An 18,366-nucleotide genomic window follows, 5' to 3' on the forward strand; every position below is an offset into this window, starting at 1 on the left:
ACAGACATCTATAGTTCTAGGGAATCCAAAACCCTCTTCTGGCCTGTGTGGGCACAAGACACACACATTGTGCATATACATGCAAGCAAAACACCCATACTCATAAAATATAAATAGAACAAGAAACAATTCTCTCACACTGTTCCTGACATATCTGGAACTTCTTTTGAATGGGTTGAGGAACCTCCCAAATTTACTGAGTTTTAAAATCAGTAGAATTCATGGGAATCGATCCAACTGGATTGAACTCTTCTGTGTTTTCTTTTGGGGAAAAATGGCGAGCAAATTTCATGACTTTCGTGACTTTCAAAAGTGTTTTCTACTGAGAAACGCAAACAAGCTCTTTGAATTAGAGAGAGAAAGCCCACTCCTTGAGCTCCCCCAAACTTACAGTGACTTGGAAAAGACAGGGTTTCTCTGCATAACAGCCCTAGCTGTGCTGGAACTCTTTCTGTAGACCAGGCTGGCCTCGAACTCACAGAGATTCACCTGCCTCTGTCTCCCAAGTGCTGAGATTAAAGGCGTGTGTCACCATTGCCTGACAGAAGTATGTTTTCATTGTACTAGTTTCTAGAGCAAGTCCTGTTTTCAGTATAATCTTCAAACAACTGCCCTTCCTCCTTCTGCCCACCGAATATTTACAGGCCACAGTTCTTTTGTGTCATATGGCAACACATTTGACTTTGTGTGAGTTTGAATAGACTTCACGGAGACAGTGGATGGAACTAAAGGCACAGAGGGTGGGCAGAAAAACCAGAGGTCTCCTAAGGTGTCCTGGAGCAGGCAGGAGCATGGCTGGAGGGAGGGTGAACTGAGGATTCTGGGAAATAGAATGCAGACCATCCAGGTACAAAGTATCTGTGGGCATGGGAGCTGGTTGACTTTGACCCTGAGGTGGACTGACATCAGATGCTGGATGGAGAACAGGCTGGTGATGGGAGGAGGTGTGACCCAAAATGACGAGAGGGGATCAAATTCCAGGTAGATATGGAAGAGCCATTGCGATCAGTACTGTGGGCTATTTAGACCATCAGGGATAATGGTCTAGAAGCAACATCACGTTGTCATTTAGATATGATGGACAGATACACTGGCCGTAGGGTGTCTGCATGGAAATGCAGGAGAGACTGATCTAGGACAGCAGCTCAGGCTGGCCGCATCCACGGACAGTCCTGAAGGGCAGTACTTCTACCATACCCCGTGAGAGTGAGCCTGACGGTGTATCCAACCTTTGTCTCTGAAGGTAACGCCTATAAATTCTCAGGTCCTTTTTCATTTTTTCCATGTATCCCCAGCAACACACCCAAGAGGAAGCCTTTATGACAGGCCCCTAAATGTTTTTTTTTATTTTATTTTATTTTTATTATTAAAAATTTCCGCCTCCCCACCTCCCCCTTCCCCCCACTCCCCTCCCCCTCCCTCTCCAGTCCAAAGAGCAGTCAGGGTCCCCTGCCCTGTGGGAAGTCCAAGGTCCTCTCCCCTCCATCCAGGTCCAGGAAGGTGCGCATCTAAACAGACTAGGCTCCCCCAAAGCCAGTACATGTAGTAGGATCAAAACCCAGTGCCATTGTCCTTGGCTTCTCAGTCAGCCTTCATTGTTCTGTCAAGAAGAGGTGTAAATTAAACAGACAGATCTGATGTATTTTTTTTTTTTTTTGGTTTTTCGAGACAGGGTTTCTCTGTGGCTTTGGAGCCTGTCCTGGAACTAGCTCTTGTAGACCAGGCTGGTCTCGAACTCACAGAGATCCGCCTGCCTCTGCCTCCCGAGTGCTGGGATTAAAGGCGTGCGCCACCGCCGCCCAGCTCTGATGTATTTTTTTAAAAAAATTTAAAAATCTAATCTAGAACTAAATCAGACCCCTAAGTAATTCAACAGAACACAACTCTTTTATGACACAGAACATATAGAGGAGGAGGCTCGGGAGACTAATGTTGTGGGAAAATTCTTGATAAGGGTTTGTGTTTTATTTCGTCTTGAGATGGGGGTCTCATCATGTAACCCTGGTAGGCCTAGAACTAACTATGTAAATCTGTCTGCCTCTTCCTCCCAACTACTGGGATTAAAGGTGTGGGCCACCATCTTCTGATAAATTTTAAAAACAGAAGTCGTCCAGATTTGACTATCTAGGACCTAATGAAATGAGATGAGCAGCAGAAACCCTCTAGTCATATGCAAACATGCCTGGAGAAAACAAAAACAAAAACAAGCAACAGCAAAATAAAATATCCTATATGGTCAAGAAAACCACACACACACACACACACACACACACACACACACACACACACAAGGAAAGTGTAAGCCAAATTATGTAGGATGCAAGTTAATCAAAATTTAAACAGAAATCCATAATTTAAAAATAATTACTTTAAAAAAATACAGAATAAAACCATTTCGCAGGCTGGGGATATAGCTCAGTTGAAGCAATGTTTGCCAAGCATGCCAGGCTGTAGATCCCTAGAACCACACATAAAACAGTGTGGTAGCACAGGCTTGTAAGTTCTGGGCTTGGGAGATCAAGGCGGGAGAATCAGGACTGTAAAAGCATCCTTAGCTACATCGCCAGTTCATAGGCAGTCTAGGTATATAACGTACCCCCGCCCCAAAAAATAAAATCCTCAGAAAAACTGGAATAGAGGGGGCATCTCTCTTTGTAGAATATCTACAAAATCACTTCTAAGGGGCTGGAGAGATGGCTCAGTGGTTAAGAGCACTGACTGCTCTTCCAGAGGTACTGAGTTCAATTCCCAGCAACCATATGGTGGCTCACAACCATCTATAATGGGACCTGGCGCCCCCTTCTGGCTTGCGGGCACACGTGGAAGGAATGCTGTACACATAATAAATAAATATTTAAAAAAAAATCACTTCTAAGGTCACACTCGGTGGGGAAATTCTTCACTTTTTTTTTTTGCTTTGTTTGTTTGTTTTGTGGGCTTTATTTTTCATTGTTTTTGTTTTTGTTTTTCAAGACAGGGTTTTTCTGTGTAACAGTCCGAGCTGTCTTGCTATCATGAACTCATTTTGTAGACCACGCTGGCCTCGAACTCACAGAGATCTGCTTGCCTCTGCCTTGCGAGTGCCAGGATTAAAGGCGTGTGCTGCCGCCACCACCACAGCCGGGCCTCATTTTTTACTTAAGTGGACTGAGCAGAAATGCCCGCCCTAGCGTCACTCTGCGACCATCCGGCCTGAAGTCCCGCCTCCCCCCCCCCCCCCCCCCCCCCCCGCAGTCAGGACACTGCGCATGTCAGGTCTCTTTGGCCTCCACGAGGAACTCGGGGCTCCCTCGCGTGCTAACCGTCAAACTCGCCTTGCTAACGGTCGTGGCTCACGGCATATGCAAGGATCCTATTGGCTGAGTTCTAGGACAGGCAGGCGCAGGCGCAGACACAATATGCCTATTGGCTGAGTTCTAGAGGCGCTTGCGTAGAGGCCAATGGGCGGGGCTGTGGCGCGCAAGCTTCTGGGGCCGGGGTGGAAGCTGAGTGGGTGCCATGTTGCGCCTAGCGGCCAAGCTAGTGTCCTTCTTCTGGAGGAGGGAGGACCTCCCCGAGGAGGAGGTCCGGCAACCCGGGCCGGAGCTGTCGGAAGGTAAGGGCTCGAGGAGCCCCCAGCAGGAAGCCCAGCAGGCCTGGGAGGTGGGGCAGGCTGTGACCCCTTAGGGTCATGCTAGGGTGCCTTCTTTGTGCTCCCCTCTTTCCTTGTGGCCCAAGAACAGGCCATGAGAGGCTTAAGGTTGGCCCTTGCTTCTTGGTTTTTCGTGACAGGGTTTCTCTGTGTAGTCCTGGCTGTTCTGGAACTCATGCTGTAGACCAGGCTGGCCTCGAACTCAGAGAGATGTGCCTGCCTCTGCCTCCTGAGTGCTGGATTAAACTCTTGGGTCGCTGCCACTGGTTTCCTCGTTCTCCCTTACCTTCACAATGCATGATTGGTGCCACACAGAGTAACCTGCTGTCTCAGCACATTTCTGCCTGCTTTCTGCCCCGAGGGACCTCTTGGAGGTCTAGAAATCATAATCTCACCACCTCATGTTGTCCTTTCAAAAAACAATGAAATCTTTCCCCTTGGATTGTTTACCGTCCCCAGGCTTCTAATTCGGGGAGGTTACCCCTCCCTGGTCTAAGCTCCAAGCTTGCTGTGAGCTTTCTCTCTAGCCCCTCTTCTCCAACCCCGCATGGGAATTCGGGCTGGTTGCTTTCACCGTCCTCTAAAAGAATGAAATTTCCTGTAAGAGAAACTAGAAATAACATTTTTAAAAAAATGGAGTTGCTTAGCGCAGCTTGATAAAGGCCTGTATGCAGGTGTGCTAATGTGCAGAATGTAACGTGCGGAAATAACGTTATCTTTCCAAAGAAATGGCTCTCAACCTATGGCTGGCCACCCGACGGAGGTCACATATCAGATATTTACATTATGGTTCGCAACGGTAACAAAATTACAGTTATGAAGTAGCAATGAAATAATTTTATGGTGTGTGTGTGGGGGGGGGGTCACCACAGCATGAGGAGCTGTATTAAAGGGCCACAGCGTGAGGAAGGGCGAGAGCAGCCACAGCTTGATCCCGTTTTCACGATGCACTGGCTCCACAGGTGTCCTGTGGTCTGGGGGCTGAGAATTTAATTGCCAGTGAGAGGTCAAGGGAAAGGTGTAGTGGGGACTCAGAGGTGGTGGCTGCAGCTCCAGCCCAGGATGGGTCACTGACTGGCCAGGTCTCTCTCCTCTCCTTGAGGAGATGCCCTTCCGTGTGCCCTCAGTGCTGTTTGCAGCCTTACCCTCGTAGGCTGTGTAAGATGGGGATGAGATGGTAACAGATAGCGCATGTCTAGGCCTCCTCATAGATGCCCACATACGCCTGATCATGTACAGGGCACCCTAGCCCGTGCTAGCCACTCACAAATCTGCACGTTGTGCATATAGTCTGTCATTTAGTCATACAATAGCTGTCATGTAGTGATAGCTACTGACTTCATTTCATAGGTGGTAACTGATGTGTAAAGGGTTAGGGGCCACGTCAGGGTTACACATGGTAGAAGCTTTAGAGTCAAGCCAGGCAGCCTGAGTTTGGAGTCAAAGTTCTCCCCGCCGTGTTTACTGCCTGTGCCCCTCAGAACCTAGGATTCTGTCTTCAAAAATCACTCTTTCAAATGTACTTCAATGGTTGCTTCTCCAGTTCTCAAATCCAGCCAATAAGTTCCTGTCCCCATGAATACCCATACCTTGCCTTTTTCTGTAGAGTTCAATTGTAGTAGGATTTGACTTTTTAAAATTGTGTGTGTGTGTGTGTGTGTGTGTGTGAGAGAGAGAGAGAGAGAGAGAGAGAGAGAGAGAGAGAGAGAGCGCGCTCTGTATGTGTGTGGTAGTTACAGAGGCCAGAAGAAGGTATGAGATACTCAGGGGCTACAGATGGTTACAACACTCCACCGCAGTCCCTGTGGGTGCTAGGCACTGAACTTGGGTCTTCTGGAAGAACAGCGAGCACTAAGCCACTGAGCCATTCTCTCTGGCTCTGGAATTATCTTTTGTTACTAATGTAACCTCATTGCTCACTTGTCCCAGGTGATACCAGGTTGAAAACTGTGCAGGGCGTTGTGACAAGATACTGCAGTGATTATGGCATGATTGACGATCTGATCTACTTTTCCAATGATGCTGTGACCAGCAAAGTCCTTCTGAATGTTGGGCAAGAGGTTATTGCCGTTGTTGAAGAAAACAAGGTGTCAAATGGACTGAAAGCAATCAGGGTGAGTCTAAGCTTGCTAGGAGTGGTCACCCTTCACCATGACTCTCAGACATGGCCAGCCAAGAAGGCCGTGGTGAAGTGTGCCTGGGGGGGTGGGGGACAGCTTTTGTCCTTTATAGAGATTTCTGTTTTAAAACACAAATGATGGTAATGGCAAATAATTCAGACATAGAAATTTGTAATTCAGAAAGCAAAGTTTTCCTATAAATTTATGTTGTGTCATATTCCTTAATGTTTATTTAAAATTTCTCTAGTGTTTTAAAAATAATTGTTTAAAATTATAAAGATCGGCCATCCTAGCACTTGGAAAGTAGAGGCAGGCAGATCTTTGTGACTTCTAAACCAACTTGGTTTACATAGTGAGCTCCAGGCCAGCCAAGGCTTCCTAGTGAGACCCTGTCTCAAACAAAGACAAAACAACAGCAACAAAACATTTGATTATAAAAGTGATCAGTGGCTTTTATTCAGCAATTTCCTTTTTTATATAAAAAATAGTTCTTTGATAGTATAAAGTTTTCGAAGTAGAATTGATAGATTAAAGAATACAAAATGATCAAATTAATATTAAATTAGCAACATTGTATCAACTTGTTTACATAGCTGTTAGGATCTGCACTCTGGACCTGATGACAGTGCAGAAATTCTCAACCACTAGAGCTCAGCATTATTGTTGATTTTGTTGCACAGTTTCATTTAGTGTAATTACATGTTTAAGTTTTTCATCTTAATTTGTCTCCTTGACTGTTGATTCCTAAGTGTTTTTTTTTTTTAAATGGAATCTTCTTTTATAGCCTAAGCTAGCCTTGAGTTCACAATCTTCTGTCTTAACCACCCAAATGCTGGTATTAAGGTATGCACTACCACGTCCAGCTTCTCTTTGAAGTTTAATTTCTATTTTGTATTCTTTATTATAAGAACATAGAAACAAAACAAATTGTTTGCCTGGTACCTTGTCAAATTCGGTTAATAGCTTTAATCGCTTGGGGGCTTTTTTTTTTTTTTTTAGAATGTGAAATCTTTAGGAATTTATACATGCATCTGTAAGCAAAGATAGTTTTACTAATTTTTTAATTTGGATATAGCCTTTAGTTTCTAAAACCTAATTTTTTGGTGAGGACTTTCAGTACAGTGTTGAATAGACATGAGGAGAGTGGACACCCTCGCCTGTCTCCTGACAGTGGAGGAAAGCATTTCATCAGCCAGCATTGGGTGATGCTAACCATGGCACGTTCCTTTATTTATGTTCCTTTATTGTGCTGGAAAAGCCCCCTTTTTATTCCTGCCTCATTGTTTGTATTGCAAAGGATTGCTGAGATTTTTTGTTTTTAGACAGAATCTCTCTATGTATACTTGGCTGTCCTGGAACTTGCTATGTAGACCACATTGGCCTTGAACTCCAAAACATCTGCCTCCTCCTGCATCCTGAATACTAGAATTAAAGGTGTGTGCCGCTATTCCCAGCCTGGGAAATTTTAAATATAAAATTATTGTGGCATCTATTCCTTGCATTGTGACAACTTATAAAGACATTAAAATTTTTGAGTTTTTTTTAAATTATGGATGTTTTGCCTACACATATGTCTGTTTACCTTGTGTGTGCAGTGCATGACAAGGCCAGAAGAGGGCATCAGATCCCCAGGAACTGGTGTTACAGGTGGTTCTTTGTAACACAAAAATCCGTTTAGCCTGAAGGCCAGAAAAGCAAAACAGCCAGCCACTGGCTCTTAACCTCTACCTCAGTCTGAAATGGTGATCCTGCCTCCAGGAATCTCAGAATGAGACTGTGTGAGAGCTGTCTCCTCACTTCTTATATTCCTCTCTAGGGCTGGGATTAAAGGCGTGCACCACCACTGCCAGTTTCTGTGGCACACTAGTGTGGCTACTGGGATTAAAGGTGTGTGCCACCACTGCCAGGTCTGAAGGCTGACCAGTGCGACTGTTTTACTCTCTGATCTTCAGGCAAGCTTTATTTATTAAAATGCAAATGAAATACAGTTATTGCTATGTAGGTTCTGGGAATTGAACCTGGGTCCTGAAAAAACACTCAATGCTCTTAACTGTTTAGCCGTCTCTTAGTTCCAGGACACTTTTATACAAGTTTGCCATATGCTTTGGCCATGTTAGATCCCATCCTTTCTTTGTTTCCTGTCATAGAAGGTTTGAATTTTATCAAGTGATTTTTATACATCAATGGAAATATTCACTTAATTTTTTCTTCATCTTATCAGTGTGATAATGTTGACTGAATTTTAAATGTTTAACTACTTCTGCATTCTGGGATAAACCCTATTTGTTTGTGGTGTATATTCCTTATAATATGCCATTACATTCATTTAACTAATGTTTTATTGAATATTTTTATGTTTATTCAGAAGGAATTGCTATACAGCTGTCTCCAAAAGTATGTTATATTCTGAAACCCATGGTGGCCAGAATTACAGGCAAAGTTCCCCCCCCCCTTTTATTGATTTTTTTATTGAGTTCTACATTTTTCTCTAATCCCTTCTCTGCCTCTCTCCTCCCCCCTTCAACCCTTCCCAAAGGTCCCCATGCTCCCAATTTACTCAGGAGATCTTGTCTTTTTCTACTTTCTACTTCCCATGTAGATTAGATCTATGTAAGTCTCTCTTGTCCTCATTGTTGTCTAAGTTCTCTGGGATTGTGGTTTGTAGGCTGGCTTTCTTTGCTTTATGTTTTAAAACCACCTATGAGTGAGTACATGTGATAATTGTCTTTCTGTATCTGGGTTACCTCACTCAAAATAATGTTTTCTAGCTCCATTCATTTTCCTGCAAATTCAAGCTGTCATTATTTTTTTCTGCTTTGTAGTACTCCATTGTGTAAATGTACCATATTTTCCTTATCCATTCTTTGGTCAAGGGGCAGTTAGGTTGTTTCCAGGTTCTGGCTATGACAAACAATTCTGCTATGAACATAGTTGAGCACATGTCTTTGTGGCACAATTGAGCATTCTTTGGATATATACCCAAAAGTAGTATTACTGAATCTTGAGGAAGGTTGTTTCCCAATTTTCTGAGAAATCGCCACACTGACATCCAAAGGGGTTGTATCAGCTTGCATTCCCACCAGCAATGCAGAAGTGTTCGCTTTTCCCCACAATCTCTCTAGCATAAGTTGTCATCAGTGTTTTTGATCTTGGCCATTCTTAACAGGTGTAAGATGGAATCTCATAGTTGTTTTGATTTCTATTTCTCTGATGACTAAGGGTGTTTAACATTCCCTTTAGTGTCTTTCAGCCATTTTAGATTCCTCTGTTGAGAGTTCTCTGTTTAAGTCTGTACTCCACTTTTTTTATTGGATTATGTGGTTTTTTGGTGACCAATTTCTTGAGGTTTTTGTATATTTTGGAGATCAGACCTCTGATGTGGGGTTAGTGAAGATCTTTTCCCATTCTGTAGGCTGTTGTTTTGTCTTGTTGACTGTTTCCTTTGCTTTACAGAAGATTTTTAGTTTCGGGAGCTCCCATTTATTGTTTCTCTGTATCTGTGCTGCTGGGGTTATATTTAGGAAGCTGTCTCCAGTGCCAATGCGTTCAAGTGTATTTCCCACTTTCTCTTCTATAAGGTTCAGTGTGGCTGGCTTTATGTTGAGGTCTTTGATCCATTTGGACTTGAGTTTTGTGCATGGTGATATATATGGGTCTATTTTCATTCTTCTACATGTTTATATCCAGTTAAGCCAGCAAAAGGCAAAGCTTTTAAGGAGAGACTGGCTCATGCGAGCACATGTGTAAGATTCATGCCCTTCTAAAGGACTCTCCAGGAGCTGGAGAGATGGCTCAGCAACTAGGAATGCTTGTTGCTACTGTAGGGGACCTAATTTGGGTCCCAGCACCTACATCAGCTGGCTTACAACTGTTACTCCGGCGGATCAGATTCTACCTTCTGGCTTCCATGGGCAATTGCATGGACGCATGGACGTGTCTCTGTGTGTGTGTGTGTGTGTGTGTGTGTGTGTGTGTGTGTACACAAAACTAAAAGAATTTGTTTGAGACAGTTTAACTGTGTAGACTTGATTGACCTGGGACTACTACATAGACCAGGCAGGACTCTAATAGAGACTCATCTGCCTCTGTGTCCTGAGTGCTGGAATTAAAACCATGCTTTACCACACCCAGCTTAATCTGGTTGTCTGTTTTAATTCTTTTTTTAAAAAGTGCCTTCATGAAGCACTTTCTGTGAATCAGGAAGCAAATCTTCCCAGACACTGAACCCACTGTACCTGTTCTTGAACATCCCAGTCCTAGATGGGGTCTTGCCTGTAATTTGTTTTTCTTATTCTTCTTTATAATGATGTAAAGAGTCACTCATTTGTCTTACAGGTGGAAGCTGTCTCTGATAAATGGGAAGATGATAACAAAAACTCTAGCAAAGGGTTGTCAGACTCCAGCCCCAGAGTGCTGATTGGCTGTGTGACTTCCATGTTGGAAGGTGCTGGTTACATCAGCCAGACCACATACTTCTCTCTGGAGTGTGTGTGTGAAGGTAACTAGATGGATTTCTGTTTCATATTTAAAATTAAATGTTCTGTCTTTTAGTAATTTTATGTATTAAGTTTGAGTTGACTACATGTATTATTGAAAAAGTCATGTTTGGAAATGGCTGCCAGGTGTTGGCCTCACACAGGGGTTCTTGAATGTTTGGTAGACTTTGGATTGGGGGGATCATGATTTAAACTCTGCTTTTACTTGTTTTGTATTTATCTCTCAAATACATTCACTGGTCACTCATATAAGAACAGTATGTTGTGTCAGCTGGTGGTGGTGCATGTACTGGTGGGGGCAGAGGCAGACAGATCTCTGAGTTCAAGGCCAGCCTGGTCTACAAGAGCTAGTTCCAGGACAGGCTTCAAAGCTAGAGAGAAACCTGTCTTGGAAAACCAAAAAACCAACCAAATAAACAAAAAAGTGTGTTGCTAATATAGGAACAGTGTATTGGTCTAAGAAATGTTCTTTTCTGTTTGTTGAAACCGGGTTTCACATTGTAGACCAGGATAGAACCTGCAGTGATCTCCCTTTCCTGCCTAAGTCTCTTGAGTGCTTGGTCTGACAACAGGTTTGAGCCATTACACATGGTTAAGAACAGTTCTAAGATACTTTGCATTCATTAAAGTAAGACTTGGATCACCTTGCATTTTTTTCATTTTCCATTTTTAGTTACATTTGTTTCTAGCCAAGCTAAATTTTTACTTTGTGCCTAAAGAAATAATTTGCTCGTGTCATTCACTAATTTTAATTCCGTGTATGCTAAACAACAGCTGTCTAGTAGTGAATGCTGTGCTAGTCATTGGAGACCTCAGGCCAAAAGGTGTGCACACAGCAAACAAGAAGGGAATTGGAACTGTTACCCTGGGAGTGGCTTTTGACGTGTCAAAAGATGAGGGATCAGCTGCCCTATAGCCTGGGTGCCACTCTCACTGGACCTGTGGTTCCCAAAATGAAATTGGCAGGTGCTCCTGAGGATTTTGAAGAAGGTTGTCTGTGATTGTTTAGATCCCTCAGCCATGCCAACTGGAAGCCATTCCCAGTGCAGCCTTGCAGGGAGATGTATTTCACACTGCAGCCATGGGTTATATTGAGGGAATCTTTCTGGAATAAGCACTCTGACACCAGTGGCAGTCAGAAGAGTGATGTCACCAGTGAATTGAAACCAGGATAATTCCTGAAAGGCCTCAGTATCGGCTCCAGTTTATATTTTCATTTTAGACTCTAAAACCACAAGGTGGGAGGCGTGGAGGCAGGGTGTCATGATTTTACAGAAGTATATATGGCAGTCAGTAGGTTGATAAGGACAACTGATTGTTTCAGCTATTTCTCCAGGTCATTCTGCTCAAGGTAGCAAGTGAAGTCAAGTTTAGAAATGGGCAGTAAAAATAATGCTTTAAGTAAACCCCTAAATGAGCATCTAATAATTGGTCTTTTCTACCTTATTCTACCTCGCTAGAGGTACAGAAGGTTTGCCTGAGAGGTAAAGAGGCACATGGATTTTCTAACACAGAAAAACTCCTGGGAGGCAAAGGTTCTTCTGTAGGGTGAGAGGTGTGCTCAGAGATGTGGAGTTTTCTACTAACATCATGATTGATAAAACCCAGTGACTAGAGCAAAATAACATCCTTGAAAGAAAATACAATGTGAAAGACACTGCCAGATGGCCCCTGGGTAAGATCCCAAAGCATGAGGTCCAAATATTAGTAGACTAAGGGGCTTTCCAGGACTCTAGCACCAGACACAGTCCAGCAAGATCCATCGGGCTCACACTCGTCCTCGTTAGTTAAATGTAGTGAGGAGGCGAGTGGGCCACATCCCGCCACCTGGCTAGTAGCTTTACCTGAAATAATTACACGGAAACTGTATTCATTTAAACACTGCCTGGCCCATTAGTTTCAGCTTCTTATTGGCTAATTCTCATCTCTTGCTTTAACCCATATTAAGTCATCTGTGTAGCACCACGAGGAGGTGTCTTACCAGGAAGGATTCAGCATGTCTGACCTGGTGGCTGGCTTCATGGTGACTGACCCAGAGAGGAGAGGCATGGCGATTGCCTGAAGTGTCTGCCTCACTGCCTTCTTCCCAGCATTCTGTTCTGTCTACTCCACCCACCTATGTTTTGACCTATCAGGCCAAGCAGTTTCTTTATTAATTAACCAATGAAACAACAGATAGATATAAGACACTCCTACATCAGTTAAAAACATCAACACAAAGAAGAAGAAGAACGAAGAAAAAAAAAGAAAAAAAAAACATCAACACAGCCCAGTGAGGTTTGTTTGGCTCACATTCCTTCTCCTTAGTTAAAGTCGTCACCACAGCCCAACGAGATCCACCTGGCTCACATTCCTCCTCATTAGTTAAAAGCCATTACTTGAGTTGTTCTCGTCACTGATATTTCTGAGGTCTTGGTTGTTGCTTTGAAGGCCTGCACCCGAAGCTGGTCAGGTTGCTCAGTGGGTAAAGGTGTGTGTATCATACAACCCTGGCACGCTGAGTATGAGCCCTAGAATCTTGTATAGATGAAAGGAGAGAATTGACTCTACAGAGTTGTCCTCAAAGCTGAGGACACTGTTTAGTAAATACACAGTATAAAATGGCAGATTATGTTAAGGATTAGAAATTTGGTCCTAATTCCAAGATTCCAAGACTTCACATTTTCTCTCTCCCTCCCTCCCTCCCTCCCTCCCTCCCTCCCTCCCTCCCTCCCTCTCTCCCTCTCTCTTCCTCACCACACCTAGATTTTATGTGATTCTGGCATTTTAACACAGGTCATCTTGAAAGCAATCTTCACAGCCCAGGTTCTTTGGAATTTTATTCTGGTTTTGGTTTTGTTATTGTTTTGTTTTTGTCTAAGCCCTGGCTAGCTTAGAACTCTTCTGTGTAGACCAGGCTGGCCTTGAACTCACAGAGATCTACTTGCCTCTGCTTTCTGTGTGTTGTGACTTAAGGTGTGCCCCACCACACCTGGTTAAAAATATTTTTTATATGACAAAATATAGAGAGTAGATTTATTGGGGTTGGGATCTGAGATAACAGACCTGACTTGAGACTGACTACTGGCTCTTAGAGCAGCGTTCTTAACCTGTGGGTTGTGACTCCACAGAGATCACATAGCAGATGTTTACATTATGATTCATAAAAGCAGCAAAATTACAGTTAAGAAGTAGCAATGAGATAATGTTATAGTTGGGGGTCACCACAGATAAGGAATTGTATTAAGGTGCCATGGCATTAGGAAGGTTAGAACCACTGTTTGGAGACTGGAGGATGGTTGATACCCAAACTGTGCTCCATCTAACTAATGTGAGAGCATGAATTGCTTCAGGGTGAGGAGTTACATGAATTGGATCATGACAGAGATGAAGGAAGATGGACCAGAAATTATTTCAATGTGTCATAACTTCAGAGTGCACTGTACATTTGAATTTTACTGAAGTTTTTTCTTTGGCCATTCAGGCTTCCGCCCATGTAAGGGAGACTGGGTAGAGGCTGAGTACTGGATCAGACCAGGGACATGGAGCAGCGAGGCAATCTCAGTGAAGCCACTGCGGTACAAGCGTGTGGACAAGGTAATGTGCTGATGAGTGAGTTTCTGCCACAGCTGCTGCCAGGGATTCTCCTTGATGCTGTAGTAAGCCTGCATAGATAAAATTCAGTCCTAGCCTGTGTTTCAGTAAGGAAGTAGAGGTGGGGCTGGAGTGATGGCTCAGTGGTTAAGAGCACTGGCTGTTCTTCCAGAGGACCTAGGTTTTTTGCCTAGCACCCACATGGTGGCTCACAACTGTCTGTGAACTCCAGTTCCACGGGATCTAGTGCGCTCCCTCTTCTGCTGTCCAAGGGCCCTGAGTGCACATGGTGCAAAAACATCCAGGCAAATCACCCACACACAGAAAATAAATATTTTTAAAGGGAAGTAGAGGCAGCAGCATGCTTGTATAATTAAGACCTGACTTACAGCATTTACCTGGATGTGTTAAAGGTGTCTAGGACAAAGCATATACATGATAAATTGAGGGCCTTAGACTTCCTTGTCAGCTGGTGATTTAGGGAATTACATGGGTTGTGGAAGCATTGAGTTTGCACTGGGGTGAGGTGGATGCATGAACTGGACCATGAGAGAGCAGTTGGGGAAAGATGTCAGCCACCATCACAAATCTCTTTTTTAGCCTGAAAGCTCCCAGGCTCTTGTGCATCCATGTTGTACTGGACTTTACTGGCTTTGCAAGACCAGACTGGGTAGTCAGAGTCAGAGAAACAAGTATTGAGAACTGTGCCCCTGTGCATAGACTCTTTGAAGCAATATTCAGCACTGCACTTGCAGGTTTGCATTTCCAGCCTGTGTGGGAGGAATGGGGTGATAGAGGACAGCATCTTCTTCAGCCTGGACTCTCTGAAGCTGCCGGAAGGGTACATACCAAGGAGGCACGACATTGTCAATGCTGTGGTGGTGGAGAGCAGCCAGTCATGCTACATCTGGAGAGCACTGTGCATGACCCCCGTGAAGAGGTGGTACCCAAACCATTCTTTGGAAATAAAAAGGCCAATTTTAACTATATTTTTAAGAGTTGTAATCACGTTCTGTCTAACATTTCAGTCATTCATGGGTTGTGTATATATGGTGCTTGTCCCATAAGATCATACCACCAGGCTGACAAGGTGGCTCAGCAGTTAAAAGTACTCATTGCCAAGGCTAACAGCCTGAGTTCAATCCCTAGAAGTAACATACTAGGAGAGAGCCGACTCCCACAAGTTGTCCTGTCTTCCATGTGAGCCATAGCATTACACACATGAGAGAGAGAGAGAGAGAGAGAGAGAGAGAGAGAGAGAGAGAGAGATCTAAGACAAAGATCGGTTTAAATTTTTCCTTAAAAATTGTATCACCTAGTGACATTTATTGTGGCCTGCTTAGGTCTTTTCAAGTATTGTGTGAAATTGACACAAGCATACAATCACCTGATGACCCATTTCTCAGAACACATTCCTGTTTTTAGCATGTGTTGTGCTGTATTTTATTAAGCCAGAATAGTTGACATTCCAGGCCCTGTATTTACTGCTGGTTAAAAGAATCTTCTCTTTTGTGGTTGATTGAAGGTAGAATATTCCAAGGGTCTCCTTTTATTTGCTTTTTAGACAGGGTCTCTATTACGTAGCTCTAGCTGTCCTGGAATTCTCTACGTTTATCAGGCTGATCTTAAACTCACAGAGATCCACCTAGTCCTGCCTCCTTTAGGTGTATCCCACTATGCTCAGCCCCAAGAATTTCTTAATCCTTATTCTTTTGGTAGTGATTGTCTTCATCTATTTTCTGTTGCTGATGACACGTTACCATTGATTGGTCAGGTACAAGAGAATGAGGTTTATTTTGACTTCTTTGCTCAGGTCTGTGATCAAGGGCTGCATCTAGTGATGGGACTCCCTCCACCTCTCCCACCCAGCCTCAGTGCTAAGGATTTGATGCCAGGGCCTTGTGCACTCTGGGAAAATGCTCTCCTGCTGAGCTATACCCCATATCCAGAAATGGCCTTCTGGTCAGCAGAGTCCTGAGGTAGCACGAAGCATCACATGTTAAGAGAACCCTAGTTAAATTGGTTTATATAATGGACCCATTGGAGATAACCCATTACTTACTCTGAGTTTAATCTGTTCATGAGGGCAGAGCCCTGGGACTCAGTTCCCAAAAGTGCTATCTGGACCTACCTCTTTATTGCTTGGTTTTGTTTTGTTTGGGTAGGGGCAGTATCCCACCTCTTCATAATAGAGATTAAATTTCAGCATGAGTCTTGTAAAGGACAAATCATATTCAAATCATATAGTAGTTATTGTCATTTTATAATTTTATTCTTTATTCACCTATTTTATTTGACAGGGTCTTTTTTAATTTATGTGTGTATGTATGTATTTATTATGTATACAATATTCTGTCTTCATGTATGCCTGCCCGCCAGAAGAGGGCGCCAGATCTCATAGATGATTGTGAGCCACCATGTGGTTGCTGGGAATTGAACTCAGGATCTCTGGAAGAGCAACCAGTGCTCTTATCCTCTGAGCCATCTCTCCAGCCCTTGACAGGGTCTTAAGACAGCCTCAAACTTACTATGTAGCTGAGGATGGCCTTGATTTTTTATACTCTTGCCTCTGTCTGCTTAAACCTGGAATAAAGAGGCATATACAATCATACCATTTGTATAGTTCTGGGGAGTGAACCCAGAGCTTTGTGTATGCTAAGTAAGCACTCTGCCCACTGAGCTACACATCTAGCCCAACTTTTATATGAAGTTTGTTGTTGTTAAATTGTTTGTTTTAGACAATATCTCACTATATGGTCCTGGTTGGCCTGGAGCTTCCTATATAGACCAAGCTGGCCTTGAACTCAGAAAGATCTGCCCCCTTTGCCTCTCAACTTCTGGGACTAAGGGTGTGCACCAGCATATCTAACATCAATTTTTTTGTTCTGATCTGTTGTCCTTTCATTATGAAAAATATATATTGAGGACTGGAGAATTGGCTCAGTGATGAAGAGCACTTGTTTTTGCAGAGGAGCCAGCTTGAATTTTCAGCACCCTATGGCAATGTACAGCTATCTATAACTCCAGCCCCAGGGGATCTGATACCTGCCTCCTCTGACCTCCCTGAGTACCTGACACATATACAGTCAAGCAGGCAAAACACTCACAGCACAAAAGTAAAAAATTACACACAGACATACACACACACACACACACACACACACATATATAAAATGTAGTAGGTTTTTTGTTGTTATTGTCTTTCTTTTTTTGTTTCTGAGATAGGGTTTCTCTGTACAACAGTCCTGACTGTTCTGGCGCTTGCTCTGTAGACCAGGCTGGCCTTGAACTCAGAGATCTGCCTGCCTCTGCCTTCCTAGTGCTGGGATCAAAGGTGGCAGCTGGTAAAATTTTTTTGTTTGTTTGTTTGTTTGCGAGACAAGGTTTCTCTGTGTTGTCCTGGCTGTCCTGTAACTTGCTCTGTAGAACATGCTGGCCTTGAACTCACAGAGATCTATCTGCCTGCCCTGCTTCCCAAGTGCTGAAATTAAAGGTGTGTACCACCACCATCGCCTGACGTGGTAGATTATGACAGTGATTAGATATCCTGCGTCTGAGTTTTTTCTGTGCTTTATTTGCAACAGTGTCTGTCTGCTGGACTTCCTTGTCTCGTGTTGCCCTTAGCAATGACCATTAGTAGGCTCCCTTAGATGCCTTTCATTCTTCTATTCATGGTCCTGTCTCCTCCATAAAACACCAGTTCTGCATGGGAAAGTGCTTCGTCTACTTTTCTGCCCAAAATCTAGCACCAAGCCTAGTGTCTGAGACAGCTCTGCCTCATACAAGCTGATAGGCAGCAGTTGTCTGATGGGGTGTAGAGGTTGGACTCACCTTGCTGGGCTAGAAATAATTCCACATCTTCCTGCTGGAAGATACTTGTTTCTGGCTACTTGGAGCCCAGTTCTCTTATTCATGGGACTCTGATTACCTTCTGGAAAAAGAAACAAAACATGGTTCTCGCTTCTCATTCTCTCAGCATGTTCATCTGCCGAGGCATGGAGTACAGAGTAAGGCAGGCTGTTTTACTAACTGGGCCCCCACCTTTGAGTCTTGATGGGCCTCAGCTCTGTATCTGTTTCTCAGCTCTTCATACTCTGGTATTCTTTTCCATGGAGTTGGGGGCAATGCCCATGTATGACCAGTAGGCATGACTGAGTCCATGGATGTCACAGCCACTTGAAGGGTTTATCTCCTTCAAGTGGAAACACATGCTGCCTCAACTCTTCTCTGAAAGCCATACATTTTGTTGTTGTTACTGTGTTATGTTTAGTTCTGTTTTATAGTAAGGTTTTGTTATGTAGCCCAGGCTGGCCTATAACTAATCCTGTATCAGCTTCCTGAAGACTACAGTTCATGCTGTAGCACATGTCCTGCCACATGAATTCCTGAAGTTCTGCTTCTGCTCCATGACATGCCCAGTCTATCTTGACCATGGAGTGGGAGCTGCTGGGCCTAGGGAGCCAGGGCATGCTGACCATTTCCATGCTTGGATCACAGGGCATGTGGACAGGAAGAAGCAAAGGATTCCTCTGTGAGAGAAAGAAGT

The 18,366-nt window shown here is 43.7% G+C and overlaps 1 protein-coding gene across 1 annotated transcript in view; it reads left to right on the forward strand.

Moving 5' to 3' along the window:
* Positions 1 to 3,459: 3,459 nt before the first annotated feature.
* Positions 3,460 to 18,366, forward strand: part of Mov10l1 (Mov10 like RISC complex RNA helicase 1) — an 80,761-nt gene continuing 65,854 nt past the window's right edge. The window contains exons 1-5 of the mRNA XM_038342984.1: positions 3,460 to 3,595; positions 5,561 to 5,745; positions 10,087 to 10,249; positions 13,711 to 13,823; positions 14,576 to 14,760. Of these exons, the coding sequence (XP_038198912.1) occupies positions 3,499 to 3,595; positions 5,561 to 5,745; positions 10,087 to 10,249; positions 13,711 to 13,823; positions 14,576 to 14,760 (743 nt within the window). The 5' untranslated portion in view covers positions 3,460 to 3,498. The remainder of the gene's footprint in view (positions 3,596 to 5,560; positions 5,746 to 10,086; positions 10,250 to 13,710; positions 13,824 to 14,575; positions 14,761 to 18,366) is intronic.

Source organism: Arvicola amphibius, chromosome 9, assembly GCF_903992535.2.
Source record: "Arvicola amphibius chromosome 9, mArvAmp1.2, whole genome shotgun sequence".
In the NCBI taxonomy this organism is placed as follows: Eukaryota; Metazoa; Chordata; class Mammalia; order Rodentia; family Cricetidae; genus Arvicola; species Arvicola amphibius.